Source organism: Amia ocellicauda, chromosome 1 (assembly GCF_036373705.1).
Source record: "Amia ocellicauda isolate fAmiCal2 chromosome 1, fAmiCal2.hap1, whole genome shotgun sequence".
NCBI lineage: Eukaryota > Metazoa > Chordata > Actinopteri > Amiiformes > Amiidae > Amia > Amia ocellicauda.
This window is the reverse complement of record NC_089850.1, coordinates 39,861,810-39,881,369: the sequence shown is the minus strand read 5'-3', so window position 1 is coordinate 39,881,369 and position 19,560 is coordinate 39,861,810. Positions and strand designations below refer to the sequence as shown.

The 19,560-nt window shown below is 36.2% G+C and overlaps 2 protein-coding genes across 3 annotated transcripts in view; one reads left to right on the top strand and one right to left on the bottom strand.

Moving 5' to 3' along the window:
* Positions 1 to 6,341, bottom strand: part of LOC136749934 (sterile alpha motif domain-containing protein 12) — a 51,287-nt gene extending 44,946 nt beyond the window's left edge. For both annotated transcript variants that reach the window (XM_066704604.1, XM_066704596.1), the window contains exons 1-5: positions 6,085 to 6,341; positions 5,274 to 5,316; positions 4,166 to 4,230; positions 1,839 to 1,974; positions 331 to 468 (exon numbers count right to left, since the gene is read on the bottom strand). In XM_066704604.1, coding sequence (XP_066560701.1) covers positions 331 to 468; positions 1,839 to 1,974; positions 4,166 to 4,174 — 283 coding nt within the window. In that variant the 5' untranslated portion in view covers positions 4,175 to 4,230; positions 5,274 to 5,316; positions 6,085 to 6,341. The remainder of the gene's footprint in view (positions 1 to 330; positions 469 to 1,838; positions 1,975 to 4,165; positions 4,231 to 5,273; positions 5,317 to 6,084) is intronic.
* A 6,394-nt stretch (positions 6,342 to 12,735) lies between these two features.
* The window catches only part of scara5 (scavenger receptor class A, member 5 (putative)), a 50,350-nt gene continuing 43,525 nt past the window's right edge, over positions 12,736 to 19,560 (top strand). Inside the window, exons 1-2 of the mRNA XM_066704586.1 lie at positions 12,736 to 13,123; positions 16,888 to 17,015. Coding sequence (XP_066560683.1) covers positions 16,895 to 17,015 — 121 coding nt within the window. The 5' untranslated portion in view covers positions 12,736 to 13,123; positions 16,888 to 16,894. The remainder of the gene's footprint in view (positions 13,124 to 16,887; positions 17,016 to 19,560) is intronic.

The following is a 19,560-nucleotide window of genomic DNA, read 5'->3' as shown; positions in this document are numbered from 1 at the left end:
AACTTTAGTTTATCTAGGAACTGAAGTAAATATAAATATTATTGAGGGAATGAAAGGAAAGAGACTGGGGAAGGGATAAATACAGTAGGGTGAACCGAGAGGGAGTAAACATTCATTCATATTCACAGCGACTTGCCTGTTGTTAAGTATTGTATTTTCATTTGTGTGTGGAATTTTCTCTTCTAGTTATGAGAACAGTCTCTCCACAAAACACAAAAATCAGCTTACTCACACCCGCTGTTTGAAAAAGTAAAGAACACAACCTTATTTTAATTGTTTTCTTGTGGCTCAGCGTCTCAAAGTGGAAGTGGTGTTACTGCTTGCACTTACCAGAGACAATGTCATTGAGGTTTTCCAGCTCCTCGTGTACTCTCAGGATCATCACATCATGGAGAATCTCCTTGTGCTGCTCCTGCCCAACACCCATCCTCTCAAGCTTGCTATCGGTTAACCTCAGAAGAGCCCGACCTGTATGGGGTTTCAGTAGCACTGACATTAAACGAAATGGTGCCTAACTGCTAACCAGACTGCTAGCCAAGACATCTATATTATAGCAATCCCACCTACGGTATATTATTTACCATTATATATTGAGTAGGTGCTTTGGGAGGGGGGTGGGGGGTGGTTTGCATTCCTAATAAAGCAGACTGGGAAATAAAATAAAATCAATTTATAGGCAAACATCTAAGAACTGTATAGGCTGTAAGAGACAAATGTTTCTGTTTAGGAAACAAAATAAAAATATCTAAATCCTACAAAAAAAAGACATCATATGATATGCTTCATTAATTAATTTACTCCTATAGTTCTGATATTATTATTTATCGAAACACAGCATTTGTATAACCACTCTTTTGTTAATCAAGAGCATTTTCCAAGTTTGGTTTGATAGATCAAAATCAAATATATTCTAGAGCATTAACCATGTGTAACATTGAACTGGCTGTGCAAAAAAATAAATGTCACTCATGATGCCATGACAACCAGCAACAACCAACAGAAGATTAAATGGATCTCAACAGGAGCATCTTTTCAAGCATTTATTTTCTCCACCACAATGATAATCCTGGAAACTAAATGTGATGAATCTCTACAGGTTTACGCTGCCTAATTTTAGTTATGTACACACATAGACTGTGAACCTCTTGCTTAGATTTGTAATAATAGGACATAGTTCATACTGTGTACAGTTCTGGGCTCCACACTTCAAGAAAGATATCGCTGCTCTAGAGGCAGTTCAGAGGAGAGCAACCAGACTTATTCCAGGTCTGAAGGGAAAGTCCTACTGAGAGACTGAGGGAACTGAACCTTTTCACCCTGGAACAGAGGAGACTACGTGGGGACTTGATTCAAGTCTTCAAAATCATGAAAGGCATCAAACAACTCAAACCAGAGGAGCTTCTCCAGATCAGCAGGGACACACGCACCCGGGGACACAAATGGAAATTGGGCTTCAAGACATTCAAAACGGAAAACAGGAGACACTTCTTCACACAGAGAGTCGTCACAATCTGAACAAACTCCCCAGTGATGTGGTTGAAGCTGAAAATTTGGGAACATTTAAAAAAAGACTGGATAGGATCCTTGGATCACTTAGTTATTAATGGACACCAAACAAGCACGATGGGTCGAATCTCGTGGCTCCTCTTTTTTGTAAACCATCTTATGTTCTTATATCTAGAAACAAGAAATTCAGACATCACGATGAAGAAATGGAAAATAATAATAATAAAAACATATTGCTTTATCGAATCACTAGTGGAGCACGGGAGACCAAAGGTTGGCTGTATTATATAATTATTTATTAGGTTATCATTTATTAATTTGTTTACTTTTACCTGATATAGAATGATTGACAATTGCTAGGAGGAAAGCGGCCTGGCGGGAAGGGTAGCACACTCTCACCCAGTCGTACACCTCCTGCACTGTCCACAGGCACACTCTCTTGCCCACCTCTGGGGGCCGCTGCCTGTCCTTTGTACAAAACAGATGAGAAATTGTGGGCCTTAACAAGATTCCTCATGAAGGCGAAATGGGTATATTTGTGTCCTCTGAAGGTCCATTCCTTACCAGGTTTGGGTATTATTTTATGTTGTTGTTCCTGCTCATTGTGAATGAGAGGAAATTACTCTGGTAAATATAACAGTGATGCTCACACTAGAGAGTGTAAAGTAGCCCCAAAGGGCTTTGCATAATGCTAATTTCCTCTGTAGCATTCAGCTTTAAGAAATATTTGCAAAAGCTGCACATGCTAGACATACAACAGAGAACCAAATAGAACACTGCAATAGTGCTTCAAATGAGTAAATAATTAAATTCCAGGTAAATGCAGATGTAAACTGCTCGTCTGAAGTGCGCTGCCTACTATAAATATTGTGTAAACCAAATGTAATCGCTAATCTCCATATTTGCATACTGCATATACATCTGTGTAGACAAAGCCCTAACCTTCTAAATACTTGGACTATTAATCAAATATACAGAATGGTATGATAATATTAGATGTACTTCTAACAGAAAAACTGTGCTCAATAGGTTTTGTTTCATATTAGCTGGTTTATCCTCTATTAAACATCAACTCATCTCACAGTGTTACAGTCAGTAAAAGCCTGTTGCACAGAAGTATCCACATGATTTACCAATAAACCCTCCTAGTGTATTCTAGAGTAAATAAAATAAATAAATTGATTAACATACACACCAGAAATACACAGTCAAGTGCATTTTCAAAAAAGTTAACTATTATCTGTGGTTTGTTTGTAATTAGTGAGAGGTGTGTTAACTTTGAACTTTTGAAAAAAATAGTGTTTTGGGGTTTAATACTCCACAGAGCCCAAGGAGGGGATTATTTGTACATGTGACTTCTATACCTTAGATAACAGCATTTTATTCAAAGATAAATTAAAATAAAAACCAAATATAATTAAATGTAGATTAAATTGGAGTGATAAATACTGTAAGATATACTGTGAAAATAGGTTAAGATATGCAGACTAAAGTCAAGTCTGTGTGTAGTTATTATAGTTTGTGAAGTCACACTTTTATGTTAGACAGTGTTTACAAAGTCAAAACAGAACAACATAACATGATGAATGTTTAAAACAACAATGGGATTAGGAATGTTCATACAGACACTTTCTGGACAAGGGTATTTAAATAGGATATTTACAGATATTTTATCTCTTGTTGGCAGACAGTAATCCAAACAAAATATACTTTATATCACTCAGGGGGAAAAAGAGCATGTCTGTATTTTATATTATATTATATTATAATATATACACATATACACATGCCATGTAAAGGCAGATTCTAGTAGTTGTACAAATCAAAGTAAATCTAATTATAAACAGATATTCCACTTGCAAATATTAAACTTTTTTCTTCATATTCTGAAATACTATCTTAGAGGTTAAAAAATAGATTCAAGAATCTATATACCAGAGCACCAAGATAAACAACAGATCTTGTGTACTTTCCCACACAGAGGCAAGAGATTTAAAACCAAATGTGCCTTCTGGGGAAGAACTGTTTATTCCTGCATACATCTACTTTAAAAGGGAATAAATATATTTCTCATGGGAAGTCAAAATGGCCAGTAACATGCATGAAGTCTCGAAAAGGTATGGTTTGGCTTGGGGCGTGTCTTCCCAATGAAATGACTATCTTGCCAAACTTCACCTACATTTTAAGTTCCAGTATTTTTTTCTCTCAAAATCATCTGGGCTATCAAACATTCAAAAGCATGCTCTCAATTAATCTGCAATTCATCTGATATGTGCCAATCACATATCTTTAAACACAAACCCTTACTCATACCTCAACTGTAACACTATCACTTCTTAAAACTCCTATCCTCACCTTAGAACAAAGCTGTTGTATAGAGTCTGTAGAAGCCACAGGTATGTGGGTTTTTCTAGGTAGTTTTTAGGTGGACAGTTTGACAACCTGTAATAGGACAGCCAATCGAATCCTTGTCCGTAGGATTACTAAATTCACTCAAATCCCTCTTGGTTAAATCAACAAAAACAGCAAATAAGGGGGAATTCCTAAATGTTGTTTTGATACTATGTCATTACAACAGGACAAAATACAGGCTTTCTGATTGCTAATCTAGTGACAGCCTCTCCAACCTAACAAAGAAAATAAAGACAGGCGTACCTACCTTCGACATATGCTCTGTTCCTAGTTAAAGAACCCTCAGATCTCTTTGTTTCAGTGTCAATACAGCTGTAGGGAATGTCAGAAACAATTATTTGAATATATCCAAGGATACCTCAAGCAAACAGCTGTCCACAGTATTTAATACCACAAAACCACTGTAGAATACTATAATTTAATTTATAAATAGACCAATTAAGTAGTTATGAAAATAATTACTTTTCATATTCATATACCATAAGCTGCAACCTGACACATTCTGCATACCATATTTATCCAAGATGGTTCTCCGAGTATAATCTGGTAGACAGTGCTTCTAAGAGTCCCTAGTGTCTCTTTTATTCTGATCACTCTTCTTTATTGATATGATCAGTTTTGCTGCCCATATGTAGGGTATAAATTGTTACTTAATAATACGAAATGTAAAAAAAAAATGTTTGAAAATGAGCAGAAAAAATCTGATGAAACTAAATCAGATAACAAAAACCTGTCTGTCTGTCTGCATGGATGGAAATATTGTGTATAGCAATTCTGCAACTCAACATCTAATTTGCATAGCTAAACTTTCTAAATGTACTTTTAAAATGTCTTGTGAATTTCAGCATTGGCACATTAAATCAATTAATACTAAACAAAATAACCTTTGGAAAATACATTTTGATTTTGAAATATGTTTGATTAATGTATCACAATCTTTTCTCTTAAATCAACATAAATAGTTATTAATAATATATATATATATATATATATATATATATATATATATAAAACAAAACCCTTACAGTGGTTACAAAACAACCAAACTAAAGGAAGCAGAAAAACATGTAACAGTATATTTTATTACTATTATTTTTTATTTATTGGCATTTTATACTGCAGATTCACTTACAAGTTGACCTCAGTTTTGGATCTCATCAGCAGATCACAATGATAAGTAACTCAGTGAGGGTGACATGAAGTTAGTCAATAGCTGAGCTGTGGCTCGTCTCCTGATAACTAAAACATCCTCCTTAATCACTGGACCATATAGCATTAGTGTATTACTAGAAAACATACAAAAAAATATGACATACTTTTTCTGTGCAAGTTTATTTATACATATATGGTCTTACCTTCTTTGTTCACTGTTGTGGGCAGCTTTACACTTTCCCTTCCCTAGAGAGATACAGTATCAAAGTAAATGTGGTGTATATGTATCCATAACAGAAGATAAGCAGATTACAGATACATGTTTACATACACACATAGTATTATTAGTTATGTATTTATAGGCAGACACTGTTATCCAGGGCAACTTACAGGATACAAGAGCAATGCAAAAGTGCAATAATGCAGTACAAAATTACAAATCAGGAATAATACATTTACAGTTTCAAAGTGCATACATGAAATCTACAGTTAATAAAAATAATAATTGAATAACCAAATGTAATCATGTAAATACAATGCACCAAATAAAGAATAATACGATTATTGTGACGAATGGTGGCAACTTGGAGACCTATAGTATTCCCAATACAAACGCACCACCTCTTGGTTGTCGGCATCATTGCATATATCCGTTTCTCTTTTTCCTTTTCGTCCTATTAATCTTCATATACGTCTTATTCAGTCTTTCGATTCTGTTTTCAGTTGTAATTCTTCCTCTGTTTTTCTCAGTATAAACTTTGTGGCTAAAGGTAAACGCATGCTTGAGTATTGCAGCAATACTAGACGTGTGTCAACAGCTGTCTGCTTCAGAAGACCACACGGACTGACGACATTGCACACACATAGGACAGGCATGCAAACCTCTCAACACACCCAGGACATGTATAATCTTTCTCAGTGGAAAAATGACATTTTCAAACAATACCATCGCCATTATAGTGTACCAGCTACCAATATATTTCTATATTCATATATAATACAAACTGTGCTTACATTGACCGTCACCTGCGTTGCCTGTCTCCTGGCACACCTGGGAAAGTCACGTTTTCCACTAGCGCTGTCTCTCGGAGGAATGATTTCATTTGATATGGGGAAATTATACATGTACTGACTCATCTGCTGCCATAGTGGTCGAGTATTGCAGGTATAGGACCATTTTCGTTACTGGTTAAATGGTCTTATTTTGCAAAAGGATCACCAGAGAAGAAGCAGCAACCAATTGTTACTATCTAACCCTCTGCGGGTCTCACTAGCTGGTACCGTGGCGACCAATCACAGCAGCCCATCAGCTGAAGCCCCGCCCTCGTTGACACGCCACACACATGACTCACACCTGCGACTGGTGAAACCAAAACATATATGAATCACCAAAAACCTAGATCTAATTATCCATGTAATGTGCCTTTGTTTTTCAAAACGCAACGATCTCCCAGAGTAAAGTATGCAGTACAGCAGGGATCTCCAGCCCTGGCTCTGGAGTGGCGCTATACAGATATAGACCCATGTAGTACAGAATAATATGCTGTTTATCTCTACCATAGTTTTCTGTTTGTAGATGCACAGTTATTTTAGTTTGAGGAAGCTGGTTGGTGTTGGATGTTTGAAATAAGGAATTAATGACTTACCATTGCTTTGGTGGTAATTAGAAATGTATGACAAATAATCTTGCTATGAATTAAATAGCATGATCACTATTTCAGGAATTTCTTAGGGAGGATGTTTATAAGAATGAAATATGTATTGTTGGCGAGTTAAAAGCTCACTCTACAAGGGTTGGAAAAAATGTCAGAACATAACTGTGAAAGCCAGTTAGAAAGCAATTTTTCCTCATGTGTTTTAGTATTTGAAAACTTTAATTTGATGAGCTAGTCCAAAATCCTCTAATCAATCTCAGAGAATAATGGGATTTTTGTTTGCAATTAGCTTCAAGATAACCATTTGAACACAATGAAAGCCTTAAACACTTATTGTGATTACACAAGGATGCAGCTTGCTGTTTAGATGCCACAGGTCAAAATGTTAACCGGAATGAAATGGCACAGAAACGTTAGAAACGTGTTTAGGCAGTCAACCACCCAAAACAATCAAATATATATTTTTATTTTTTTTATTCTACTTATATATCTCAAAAAAGACGTTCGCTGAGAGTTTGCACTCACTCAGTGTACCTGCCAGTGTTTGCAACCCTTTCAAAATAGTAAAATAACCAATAGTTGGTAAGGATTCCCCTTTTCTTTTAATTTTTACAGTCTCAACTCTTTCCATTGTATCTGTCTGTTCACGTTTTGGTTTGGGTTTGGTTTTTTTCACCCAAAAGTTCAGTTTGTTTATATCAAACCTATTTAAAGACTCAGTTATCTAACAATACATAAAGCAAATATTTAAGTCACCTTGCCAGAGACATTATCACAAAGTATTATTGAAAGGGCAGAGGAAGGGCTTTTAGGGTTGACATTGGGAAAATAGTACAGTGGTTCAGTTATTGGTAGGGAGACAGAGCCTTTGATAGTATTACAACATATTTTCAATATCCTGGCCAAGCAAACTGTAAATAGTGTTTCTTCAGAAAAATATACTCCCAGTCACTTTACTACTTGGAAATATGAAAGTGGCAGCTGCATAGTTAAGGTATGCATTGTGTAGCAGTTGCTATTACAGTGGTATTTAAGGTAATTAATCTACAAGACATATGGGCATATTAATTAGTTCCAATACAAAACTGAAACAGGATAAGGCAGGAAAATGTATTAGCAGACATAATGGAGGTAATAAAACAAAGGAGTGCAGAACAAAATGGAGGGCTCAGCTTCTACCTCTGATTTGTGTGTAAATAAATACATTAAGTTTCCTAGGGTGATTTAGAGTTTCACAGAGTTTCCAATCTGCTTTATTCCTGCTGTTCCTTAAAGCTCTAATCTTACATCTTCTATGAATTACAATTGAAACATGAACAGTTTTTCCAAAGTCTATTCAATCTGCAGTTGGGTAAATGGATTTCCAAATCATTAGTTAAGTAAAGCATACAAACACAAATATTACAATAGGGACAAATACAGTCTGGCATTACAGAAAAAGCAGAAATCCTAGTCTGTACTTGTATTTTATTGTGAATGAACAATGAACAGATTAAAGTAGTGTATTTCCCCTGGATTCTCACTAATGCCCAAACCCTCAAATATTTTTAGGGATGGCCTTGCTGACCAGGTACTTGGAAGTGTACATTTGGGGATATTTGTTATACAGAGCTTTTTAACATTTTGCATGTATACAGAAAAAAAAAATACAATTTGCATGTAGAAAAAGCTTAACAAAGAATAAATATATAATTGAAAAAATACACTGTATTTTACACGTATGTAATGTGGTTTAAATGCATGGCTATACCGTACATATACAACTTCAAACAAACCAAAGCTTTCCTGCTTTACAGGTTTAGAACAACAATAAACTAAATGGTAGATCTTTTTACATAGCTTCCCAAACTTAAAACTACAAAACTATTTGATATCTCAGATTCAACATACAATTTTTTACATTTATTTGTTTTGATAATTTGTATGAACAAGTATACATACTTTTCATGTTGCATTCATTGTGTCCAGATATCGTGAGATCTAACTCTTGAATCTAAGGATTTTGGTCCCTCACATTGCATTTTAGGTACCCAAAAATGTTACAGTTTCCCTTTGGTACAGGTAAATTAGATTAACTAAAAGTCTGCGCTTAATATCCAGAGACAAACATACTCTCACTCTTCCATGAATACTTTCATCAAATAGTTGCTTTTGTAATTCAACTGTAGAGTTAGTGTCACAGACATGACAGAGGCTCATTTAGATAATTTATCCCTGTGTGAGTTTAATTGATTATCACTAATTATTATTTATATTGATTGATTGGTTGTGTTATTATTGTTAATTTTTTTTTGATGTATTTTCCTTGTTTTCACTTTATATTCACTATATTTATTGTGTAGCGCACGTTTTTGTGAGCTTCTGGACTGACAGGACACCCACTTGGACAATGGGGCATGTGTTCTGCATTCCCACGCCTATTCCCCATTTCCACCTGCTCCCCAGTGGTAATTATCCACCGCTGAGTGCTTAAAAAGGGGGTGTGGTGCAGCGAGAAGGGGTGGACAAGAGAGGAGGACTGGGAGCCAGCTGGTTGTATGTATGAAAGAAGTGCATTGCTCAGTATTTGAAGAAGGCTGGGTAAAAAGGGTTAAAATGTTCTAAACTGCCTTTGTGCAAAAAGAGGAATTATAAGATAAGAAAAGCTAAAAGATAGTTAGGCCCTATGCTGTGTAAATGCCAATGTGTCTCATGTCTGTGCAACGGGAGCCAAACCGCCAAAAGCTGTCCACTCCCCAGGCTGCTTGTGTGAATAAACGTGTCTAAATTCACACAAAGAAGGAATATCCACGGCTATTTGTAGGAATTAGTCTGCTATATTGATTCTCTTTTGCCCTATATTGCTGCTTTCCCCGACTGGATCCCATTCCCAACTGAGCCCCGAGTGCTGCTTCGCCCTTGAAGGGAATAGAGATGAGAGCGAGGGGTGTGGTGATGAGTGGACAGCGATCTCAGAGGGACATAACGGGATTCATCTTTCCGGTCCCAACTATAACGGGCAACCTGCGACGGCGTAATTCAACGGCAGCTGGTGAAACTATACAAACACATTTCAGTTCACAAATTGCTGTATGGCTCAACCACAGCCATTATCCACTTCATCTGACCCCTACACAGAATGTGAAATCATTGCATCCTGTGAACAAGGTAGTCCAACTTACACTCTGTCCCCCCGGAGCCAATGTAGCTGGCAAAAACGCACACAAACAGGTGGGGAAATGTAATAAAAACAATTCTCAGGTTATAGACAAATTGATGGTTTAGTGATATTTCAAGGGTTAATGTTATCATACCATCAGTCTTTACTCATCATAAATGGCCCCTACTCCAACAAAGAAGTATCATCCATTTCCACTTGTCTAACAGTAGTACCACTCTCACACTAATCCTGAAACAAAATCTAGGAATTGGAGCTTTTTTGTTTTAATATTTAAACCGGCTTCTTTAAGTCCTCTTGATAACCTTGAGCCTTGCATTGCTGACATCAAACATCTTATTTGCACCAGGTTACAATCTTGTCCTTGTAATATTTGTTAATATATTCAGTGTTTATTGAAGATATCCTTTATCTGCTACTGATGCTAAGCAGCATGCTACAGGGAAGAGGCCAGGAAATGTCACTGGGAGGGTGAGAGAGTTACAAAAGATATCAGTGAATTTTACTAGTTAAAAACTATTTAAAATGACCATGTGTTGAATCTTTAGAAGCTGTTAAAAGGGTGCTTTCTCTGACCGTAACAAATATCTTAAATTCCAAAGCGGGTGCAGATTTCATCATGACGAGACAGGAGGAGGTGGGTCAAGCTTCGCTGGAAAAATGTCAATCAGCTTCTCAATTTGGGAAAGTCTGTTTCAGCTCCTCTATTAGATTTCTGCCCATTAAATTATTGGCTGATTACCACCTTGTCTGTGACAGATAGGATTTTAACATTTTATTTACTCACTACATAAAATCAGTAACGAAAGCTGTAAGATTATCCTTATTGTATACAGCAATAGCATTTCTATCCCATAAATGTTGAAAATAACTGTTGTAAACATAAGCCTACACTTTCTTTTTTTTTTTAAATCATCTGACCCCTCACAACTTCTTGAAACTTTTGGTAGTGACCTTGATTTCCATTGAGTGTAGATCAAAGTCGATACAATTTGGGGAGGCCTTCATCCAGCAGTGGGATGATATAAGCTGATGGTTATGATTATATTTAAATAAGATCTACCTGTAATCCACTACTTGCCTATTTGCTGACTTCAATGTTTACTTAATGCACATTTGCAATGAATAAAATTAGATATTTCTCTTCAAACTTTGAAGGAATTCACCTGTTATTTTAATCAGTATAACAACTTTCAATATGACTGCAAAACTACCCAAAATTCTTTAAAGACAGGTGTTGAAGCTGAGTAGCCCTATCAGCCCCATGCTCCCCCCACTCCCGGTCTGACTATGATCAGTGAGTGCAGTATCTGTGACGGAGCACAGGGCTGGGAGCTCAAACAGTGTTTGAAAAACTGCAGAGATAATTCTTATGGACAGCAGGAACATTGAAGGAAAGAGGTGAGAATAGCAGGAGAGCAGCAACAAAGTGGGAGAGTAACATTGATACCTGTAACTAAGAAACCCAGGGATCTTTTAACCTTTAAGGTAAATAATCTTAAGAATAAGTTTGCTGCATAGAATAAGTTTGCTGTACCATTAATTTTATAATGAATACTTTTGAAATTGCATGTGCCTGCTACCTAATGCACAGAATAAAATGGAACATATTTTAGACCTGAAACCCAGGCTCAATTATACACAAGTATGACAAATACCATCACAGGCTGTCCTCACAATTGCAAATGTAATTGTAAACAACAGGATTGATTCAAATGAGTCTTTTCAGGTAGCAGATCATTTTTGAATGGTTCTGCTTTCACTGCTGTCCTCAGTAATGGTTGTGCTAAACCTTGTGAATCACTCCATGTTTAATGCATTTTCATATCTAGCATCTGAAGGTTCATATTTTTGCCCTTTAGTGAATGAAGGTGCAATAAACTATAAAAGTTTGCCTGAAAAGTTACTCTTGCCAGCAACCTACCGAAAGTTGCTGTGGAATTCAAGAAACCTTAAAAAAAAAACAAGCAAATACACCCCCAAAAACATATGTCTACATTGTAGTACCTAACCAATTGTGCATTGTTGTATGAAAGGCAGCTGTTGTATGAAAGGCAGTGGTTGAAGAATGTGGAGTTTCTGTTACACACAATATGGAATTGTAAATGTTGTGCAATACATATAATCAAAAGAGATGCACAACATAATGGTGTTAATTCACTGAAAATTATAAAATGTCTCAGGAACTTACATGGGAAGTGTGGTGATTTGCTCATGAATGAAATTGGCTGTATAATTGCTTGCACAAAGGAAGGAATTGTATTGAGTGCTAGTCAGCCATTGATGCTTTAGTCTGGAAAGTTTGTTTTCAGGATTCTAACTTTGTGTTTCCTGTCCCAAATAGAAAACTGATGTCTATTATACTTTTTATATATTCATATTGTACTCTAAATATATCACAAATATATGAAAAACATGATATGTATGTTACACGAGTTTTCAATGAGATATTTTGTGATATTTTATATTATATATTTTATATAGTACCTTTGCATACCTACTTACTTATAAAGAGATTCATTAGGGAGTGAACATATTAAATAACAGTAAAAATAGGCATACCATAAATCAAGAAAACAACAGTGGACTACACAAGGAGAGTGTGAACACAATCTTAAAATAATTATGATTCAAATATTGAATGCACAATCGCTATAACACCTCTTTCTTGAAAAATGTCATAATAGTGTCCTTGTATGCACGTTTGGACATGTTTTGAAGGAAATCTTCGCGAGTTATGCGAGTATTTCAAGACACATGAGGAGAATCATTTTGTATCTCCAGAAGAGGGCGCCTTGGTTAAAAATGAAAAGTTTACACACACACAAAACAATTAATGAAGTAGACTTTGCTTTCAAACGCAGGGGCTGGAAGCGTATATAATGTAGTGCATGACATGTCTAATGAGAGGATAAACGTCTTATAGTATAACAACATACTCCCTGTGACTGGCTTGCTGAAGCGAATGATTTCATACCCAGACTTTCCTGGGGATCACATATTTCTCATGCACGTCCCTGACTGCTCTCACTTGCTTTAAGATTTATCTCATTGTTTTATTTTTTTAGTGAAACGATAGTGTCGATATAGCCTTTGGTGGATTAAAATCTTTATGATCTCTGTGATAACATCTACCGCCACTGTTGCCAAAGAAAGAATTGGAAAACTGAAAGCGCAGAAAAGATGCGCCAATGTTAACGCGTGGAGACTGATCACAGATCCCTGGTTTTGAACTGATAAGGTAAGTGCCACACTAAATCTGGTGTTTTAATCGGGACATTTGGATAGACTTAACAGTTGGCGTTGAAGATCACCTTTGAACAAGCTGATTTCGTGCAAATTGTTTTTCACAGTAAAATTAGCCTCTTGCACTTGTTTCAGACACTTGCCTTACAAACTCAAGTGCTCTGGAATTGAAAGTGTTCAAGTTGAAGTTCTTCACATCAAACTGACAGAACATGTCTGATGAAGCTGGTAAGGCTAACGTACAAATACATTTTTAAAAAGGTTGTTCTGTTTAAACTTTGCTTAGAAAAGTAATACAGATACAGTTTTTTTTTTTCTTTTTAACAAGATCAGTGTCATGAACTGTGTTTCAGCATTTCCCCCCCTATTATTTTGTTTGGCTTTAGGTCTAGTACTTTCTATAGTTTTATGGTGCTTACATTGAGTGTTTGTGGTTTTGCATCCTGCAGTTACATTTCCATATTCAAACAGATACAAAGCTGCATCCTTGCACATTGCAGCTGTACATTCAGCCATGCAGGAATAAGAAACTCTTTGAAAGTTTTGACAGACATAGACTCATTCTTCCCCAGTGACCTTGGTATGATTTTAAATGTAGGCTAATCATTTCTGAGTTTGCTGCTGAGACCCAGAGTGCTGGGTTTTGCCCCATTCATATTCTTTCCTGACAAGCAGCAGTGTGCTGTTTGCTCATACATCGCTACTTGTATACATTAGGAGTAAATTATTTAACCAAACACTGTCCAGGGGGATACAGATACTCATACACGGATAAATATTGGGTCGTAGGCATTGGTAGGTCCACATTATTAGGCTGAGATCTTGAGCAAGTTAAAAACAGCAGTAATTCCAGTTGCAAATTATTTTTATTACTTATTCGAGAGAGAGAGAGAAATTGTGTGTGTATGTATATAACATGTTATTGATAAATATAAAAGTTGAACTTGCTTTCAAAGTGTAGTCAGTTAAGACCATTTAACCACTTCGCCTTTCTTAAACCACCAGTCTGATGTGGGAAACTTTGTTTTCATGGTTCTGAGATTCTCTTATCCGTGTCAGAGCCTGGACCCATGATTTCAGGACAGATTTTTAACCTGGGAGCTATTGAAAGGAATGGGATTGTTTTTATCTCTCCCTTGGGACACAGACACTACCCCCTATAAATGCTCCTAATTTCAAGATTCCTGGCTGCCTGAATTCTTTATGGTAATAATGGCAAAAAAGACAACACAGATTTCCTCTGGGGGATGAAGCTCTCAGGATTTACATTAAACTTTAAAGCATTAGAGATGGCACAGTACATTTTCCCACGGGTGAAAAGCATGCCGACCTGCTTCACAGTTTGCAAAGCAAGATGTTTCTTGATAAGTGAGTGTATGTGTTCCTGCCAAAGAAAGAAAAAAAAATGGCAACGGAAACCTAGAGTAAAATACTTGAGAATTTATTGAAAAAAACACTTATCCTATTACCCTAGGGATTCTGAATAGGAAAGTATTTAGATACACTAACACAAATGATATAGTGTGACCTGTTCTATGGAGATTCTGTGTTTTGCAGTTGATATTGAAGAGGATTGAATACTTGAATCCGTAGTTGTAAATGCCTTCACAAAGTATATCCACATTGCATTATATACACTAAACAAAAGTTTTAAACCATCTCACAAGTATTAGCACAGACATTGCATTCCTTGGTTTCCTGCAAATCCGCCCTACTAGGGAGGGTGAACAAGTCAATTAAGTGCATGGCATTTTCAAGGTGATTATTTTTTATTGGAAACAAGGGGAAATGTTATTCTGTAATGCACCAAATATGTATACGGTAATGAGACACACCATTTTTTAGACACATTTATAAATACACCCCTATCGACTGTATAGCTCTCTGGGGGAAACGTAAATAGACTGTGAGACCTCAGTGTCGAAATCTTGAGTTTTTGTTAAAGAGGTAAGGGCTTTAGGATGCCAAGTTATTATTAAGACAAATTAAGTTTAGTTTGGTGACCAGTATGTAGCTTGCAGATGCTTTTACCTGTATTAATCTTATAAGAATATTCAACAATAACAGTGATATGGTGTTCTGGTTTGCATCACCTTGTAAACAAAATTAGTACATTTCTTCTCATTTATGCATTAGTGTATCCTTGCAACAGGTTTAATTTCCTTAAAACATTGGCAAGAAAATAATGTTGGCAAGTTATAAAAGAGAGATCTTAATCAGTAGAGTAAGCTTAACAGGGAGAAAAATGAAAACTGCCCGCAGAAATGCATTTGCTAATTGGAATGTATTATGCAGTTGCGGGAGTAGACAACTCCGATTCGGATCACTCACAGTATAAATACCCAATCCACATCACACAGCCCTAGCGTTCATTATTTCACATCCCACTGCCTCTGCAGCTGCTCCTTGGCTCATTATCTGTAACAGAGGTGCTGGGGGGCGGGGTTCGATGGTCTGGACCCGGCTGCCAGCCAGTCATTCCCTAAGTCAAGCAAGTAAAACTGAACCTCATTACAATTAATCAGTCACACCAATTCACAATCAGGGTTGTAAAGTACCGAACAGAGATTAGGGTGGTTTCAGATTCAATTCAAAACAAAACAATGGAACCTTACTCCCAGAATGCTCCATTTAAAGCAATAACAATGCTACCTTTTCTTGTATAAACCTAAATTCTTAGGAGAATAGCCTTAAACGTCTTAAAAATGTGTTGATATACAGCACCTTTTCCTATATATATATATATGTTTATGTGTCTTTTTTACCCCCACATGAACTGTGACTGTTGTTTTTCATTTCAAGGTGATTCTGGTTATAAATCTTGTGCTGAAGATGAAATGTTAACTCTTGCACAACAGCTATTTGATGGCAGAGATTTGCTTTGATGCTTGATTTACAGCACTAGATGGCAGCACAGGAGGATCTGGATGTAAATATGTGTGACAGATTATTTCCGGCATCATGGATTAATATTCTGAACCCTTTCAAAGAACTAATATTTGATGTTGATAATTTATCAGTGTGCAGGTCATGTGTTTTACATTATCTTAATGTATAATTGTGTGTTATTCTCCAGTATAAGCCTCTCAGCAGGCTCCTATCTTCAGTCCATCCAATACAAAGTCTTCAAACCGGACAGTCCTGTGGATTTCAAGTCCTAGACAACAAGAGAGAGCAATGTAACAGAATAAGATCTGTCTTTTTTGGCATTAACTCCGCCTTAAATAAATTTGACTGTGACTATTTATTATATCAACTGGTCTTCTGAAAATGTAATGTGTTTTTTGTTTAATATAACTATGAGTCTGATTGTTTTAACAAGCTATAGGGATTTATATAGTCTCTCTTTATACAACATACACAAAGCAATACTAATGGGGATGTTGAAAGCTGTTAAAAATACAGATATAAAAGAAATACTAAATTGCCATTTATCTTTCCTTGAAATAACAGTTTTCAATTGAGATGCCAAGTAAACATTTAGATGTTGATTATAATTGTCATAGTTATGCTAAGTGGTCTCCAAAGTGGTAGGTGTAAAAGTACTTTTGTAAACAAAACAAGAAAGCAGACATATCATTTACTCTGAGATACATGAATCGAAATGACTTTTTGTCTAAACATTTTATGCAGCAGGACATTCTTTGTGCATGTTCTTCTTGTGCTATGGATAAATGTACGTGCAACTTAATTTATGTTGGTAGATTTCAGATCTCAGAGTATTTCCAACAACTGTTTGTGTATCTTCTGCTTTACCAGCATCTACATGGAGAATAAGGCCATGTACCTGAGATCTTACGAGGATGGTGAGAATGGCTCTGTCTATGAAGAAGGTTTCGAGGGTATGAACAGTCGGAACCTGTCCAAGCTCAACCTATGTGAAGAAGGTAAGAAACCTGCATTTGGTTTTCTAATCCTCATGGCTCCTTCATACAAGCAAGGACATGTTTTTGATGTATTGATTGTTTAGTCACTTGCCAGTGTAACAAAATGACAGCAGTATAATAATAAACCATTTTGAACGTAGGTATTTGGAGATTGTTCTATGGATGAACATTGGTGTTGAACAGCTACACTGCAGATCAAATTAAGTGATTACACAATCCTATTCCACCCAGACAAGTGCATACACACCATGTACAGCTCTGGAAAAAAAAAGAAGAGACCACTCCAAGTTCAGAAATCAATGTTAAGTGGTCTCTTAATTTTTTACAGAGCTGTATGTGCATGTACACACAATAACAGCACTTTCTAGAACTGCTCTTGTCATGTCTTTTTGGTAACTTATGAGATACAACAATTTATTTTTGTGTGGCGAACTTCCAGCTATCAACTGATCACCTCACAAATTAGACTAATTAGTCCATTAGTCCTTCCTCTGAGAACCTGGCTGTCTTTGTGTTCATGAGTCACTGTCATTAAAATGTATGTATATATATATATATATATATATATATATATATATATATATATATATATATATATATGCTGTGTGCCTGCCAGTCGTTCTGTCAAAATTGATCTGGCTCTTGTTTCCAACGTACTTAGCATATTTTTTTCATGTTTTCTACAGAAGTCTTTAGAAGTGAAGAATTTGATAATACGATTAAACTGACTAATGAGAAAAATCAGATATAGACAATTTACTTTCTATGAAAATCAGATGTTTCTATCTTTCTTGTTTCAGGCTTTTAGAGCTCAACAAAACCACAGGATTGTTGGATAAAGATACACACTTAGTTAAGGTCTGCAACAAAAGATAATCTTTAATCAGGCCCTGTCAATTTATCAAATACCCTTATTCCCTGTGCTGTAGAGGAGATTGGAAAATAAAATGTTCTGCATAGTTTGCCTGAAATTATAGTGCAGTCTTATTTTCTTTCTTTTTGTGTGTGTTTTGACTAAGGCTTCAGTTGCTGATCAGGCACAGATGTTGTCTTTGGCTTTTCCTGTTAGGCAAATAAGTCTTAAAGTCTTAAAAATGTGGTCATTTATATTCATATTGATATTGATTTTAATTTTTAATATTGAAGGTGAAAAAGTTTAAAATGGAAAGCACTTTAATACCACTTCTGCTTTAAAGCTTCAAGTGCTTTTGGAAATATTGTAAGAACATACCTGTTTATAAGTATATGGTCATAGGTGAGTGTTCAATAAACATAAAACTTGCAGTGCTTGTGCATTACCAGTTTAGAGCACTAAAACATAAACTACATGCACAGAACACTGAAACGATGATTGAGCAAAACAGCACAAATTGAATATCAGGAGAGTCAGTGCAAGGTCCTGCAGCAACGACCCAACACTAGTATGAACTCAAAGAAGAAAGTGCAATTGAGATCATCAATCATCGATCAAAAATCTGTGTGATATCAGCATAGTCAGAGCACAAGATAGCAAAGGCATTGTCATATTTGTCATTATCAAAATAACCCTGCTAGCATGCAAGTGAGCAGAGGGACTAATGTGAAGCCCCTGCAATGTCTTATTGCAGCCATGACAAGACCCCCATAACACGTGGAGATCCATGACAATCATTGGCCACCACTGCAGGGGTCGCCTCCTAATGGCTTGTGTAGAGCATGGATGCTGTGGTCTGCTGCAGTTGGGTTGGATTTTGGGATATCGTGCAGATTTCCAGCAGTCCGTCCAGATGCTTGGTGGTACATATGGGAAAATTGAATCAGTAAATTGGTGGCATTTCCTGTTTGTTGGAGTCAGGACCATGAGAGGGTAACGACTATGGTGAGGCTCTCCATGGAGCATTCCAATGGCTCTTCACTGTAATTTCTGCACAGAAATTACATGGTTCTCACAGCAAAATGCACTGAATGCCTATTCTTCACCCCTTCATTTATACCCACTCATGCATGTTTTGACATGCACTGTGCACTCTTGCAAAAACTACTGTGTAAAAATATTGATGCTACTCTGACTACTTTGTTTTGGAGGGTTTAATGTTTACATAAATCACATAAAGTCAGACACAGTGATGTACATGTACCTTACTTTGATGGTTTAAATGTTACATTGTGCATAGGTATGTTATAATTATTTTTCAGTTGAGTTGTCCAGTTGACATCAAAGCTCCCCTTTGTGCTTCCAGACTTGTGAAAAGAAAATGACAAGGCATTTGTCTTGGAGGTCACTTGTGCTCATAGTTCCCAATTTTATTGAATGCCAGCTAGACAAATAGAAAATCATAGGATACAACTCACAGTCTTTTAAACTTTAAACTTGCTTTTATACTAAAAGATTATGAATCATTACTTATTGATTAAAGCATAAAGCCTTGCAAGTGATTCAATGTAGTGAAGTGTTAAGTGTGTGAAAGAGCCACATCTAATTTGACCCACACATTTTATGCATAGTAATAAAGATAAGGGTGTCTGTCACTGAATATAAAGCCTTAGGGCAGTATTTTATTCTGCT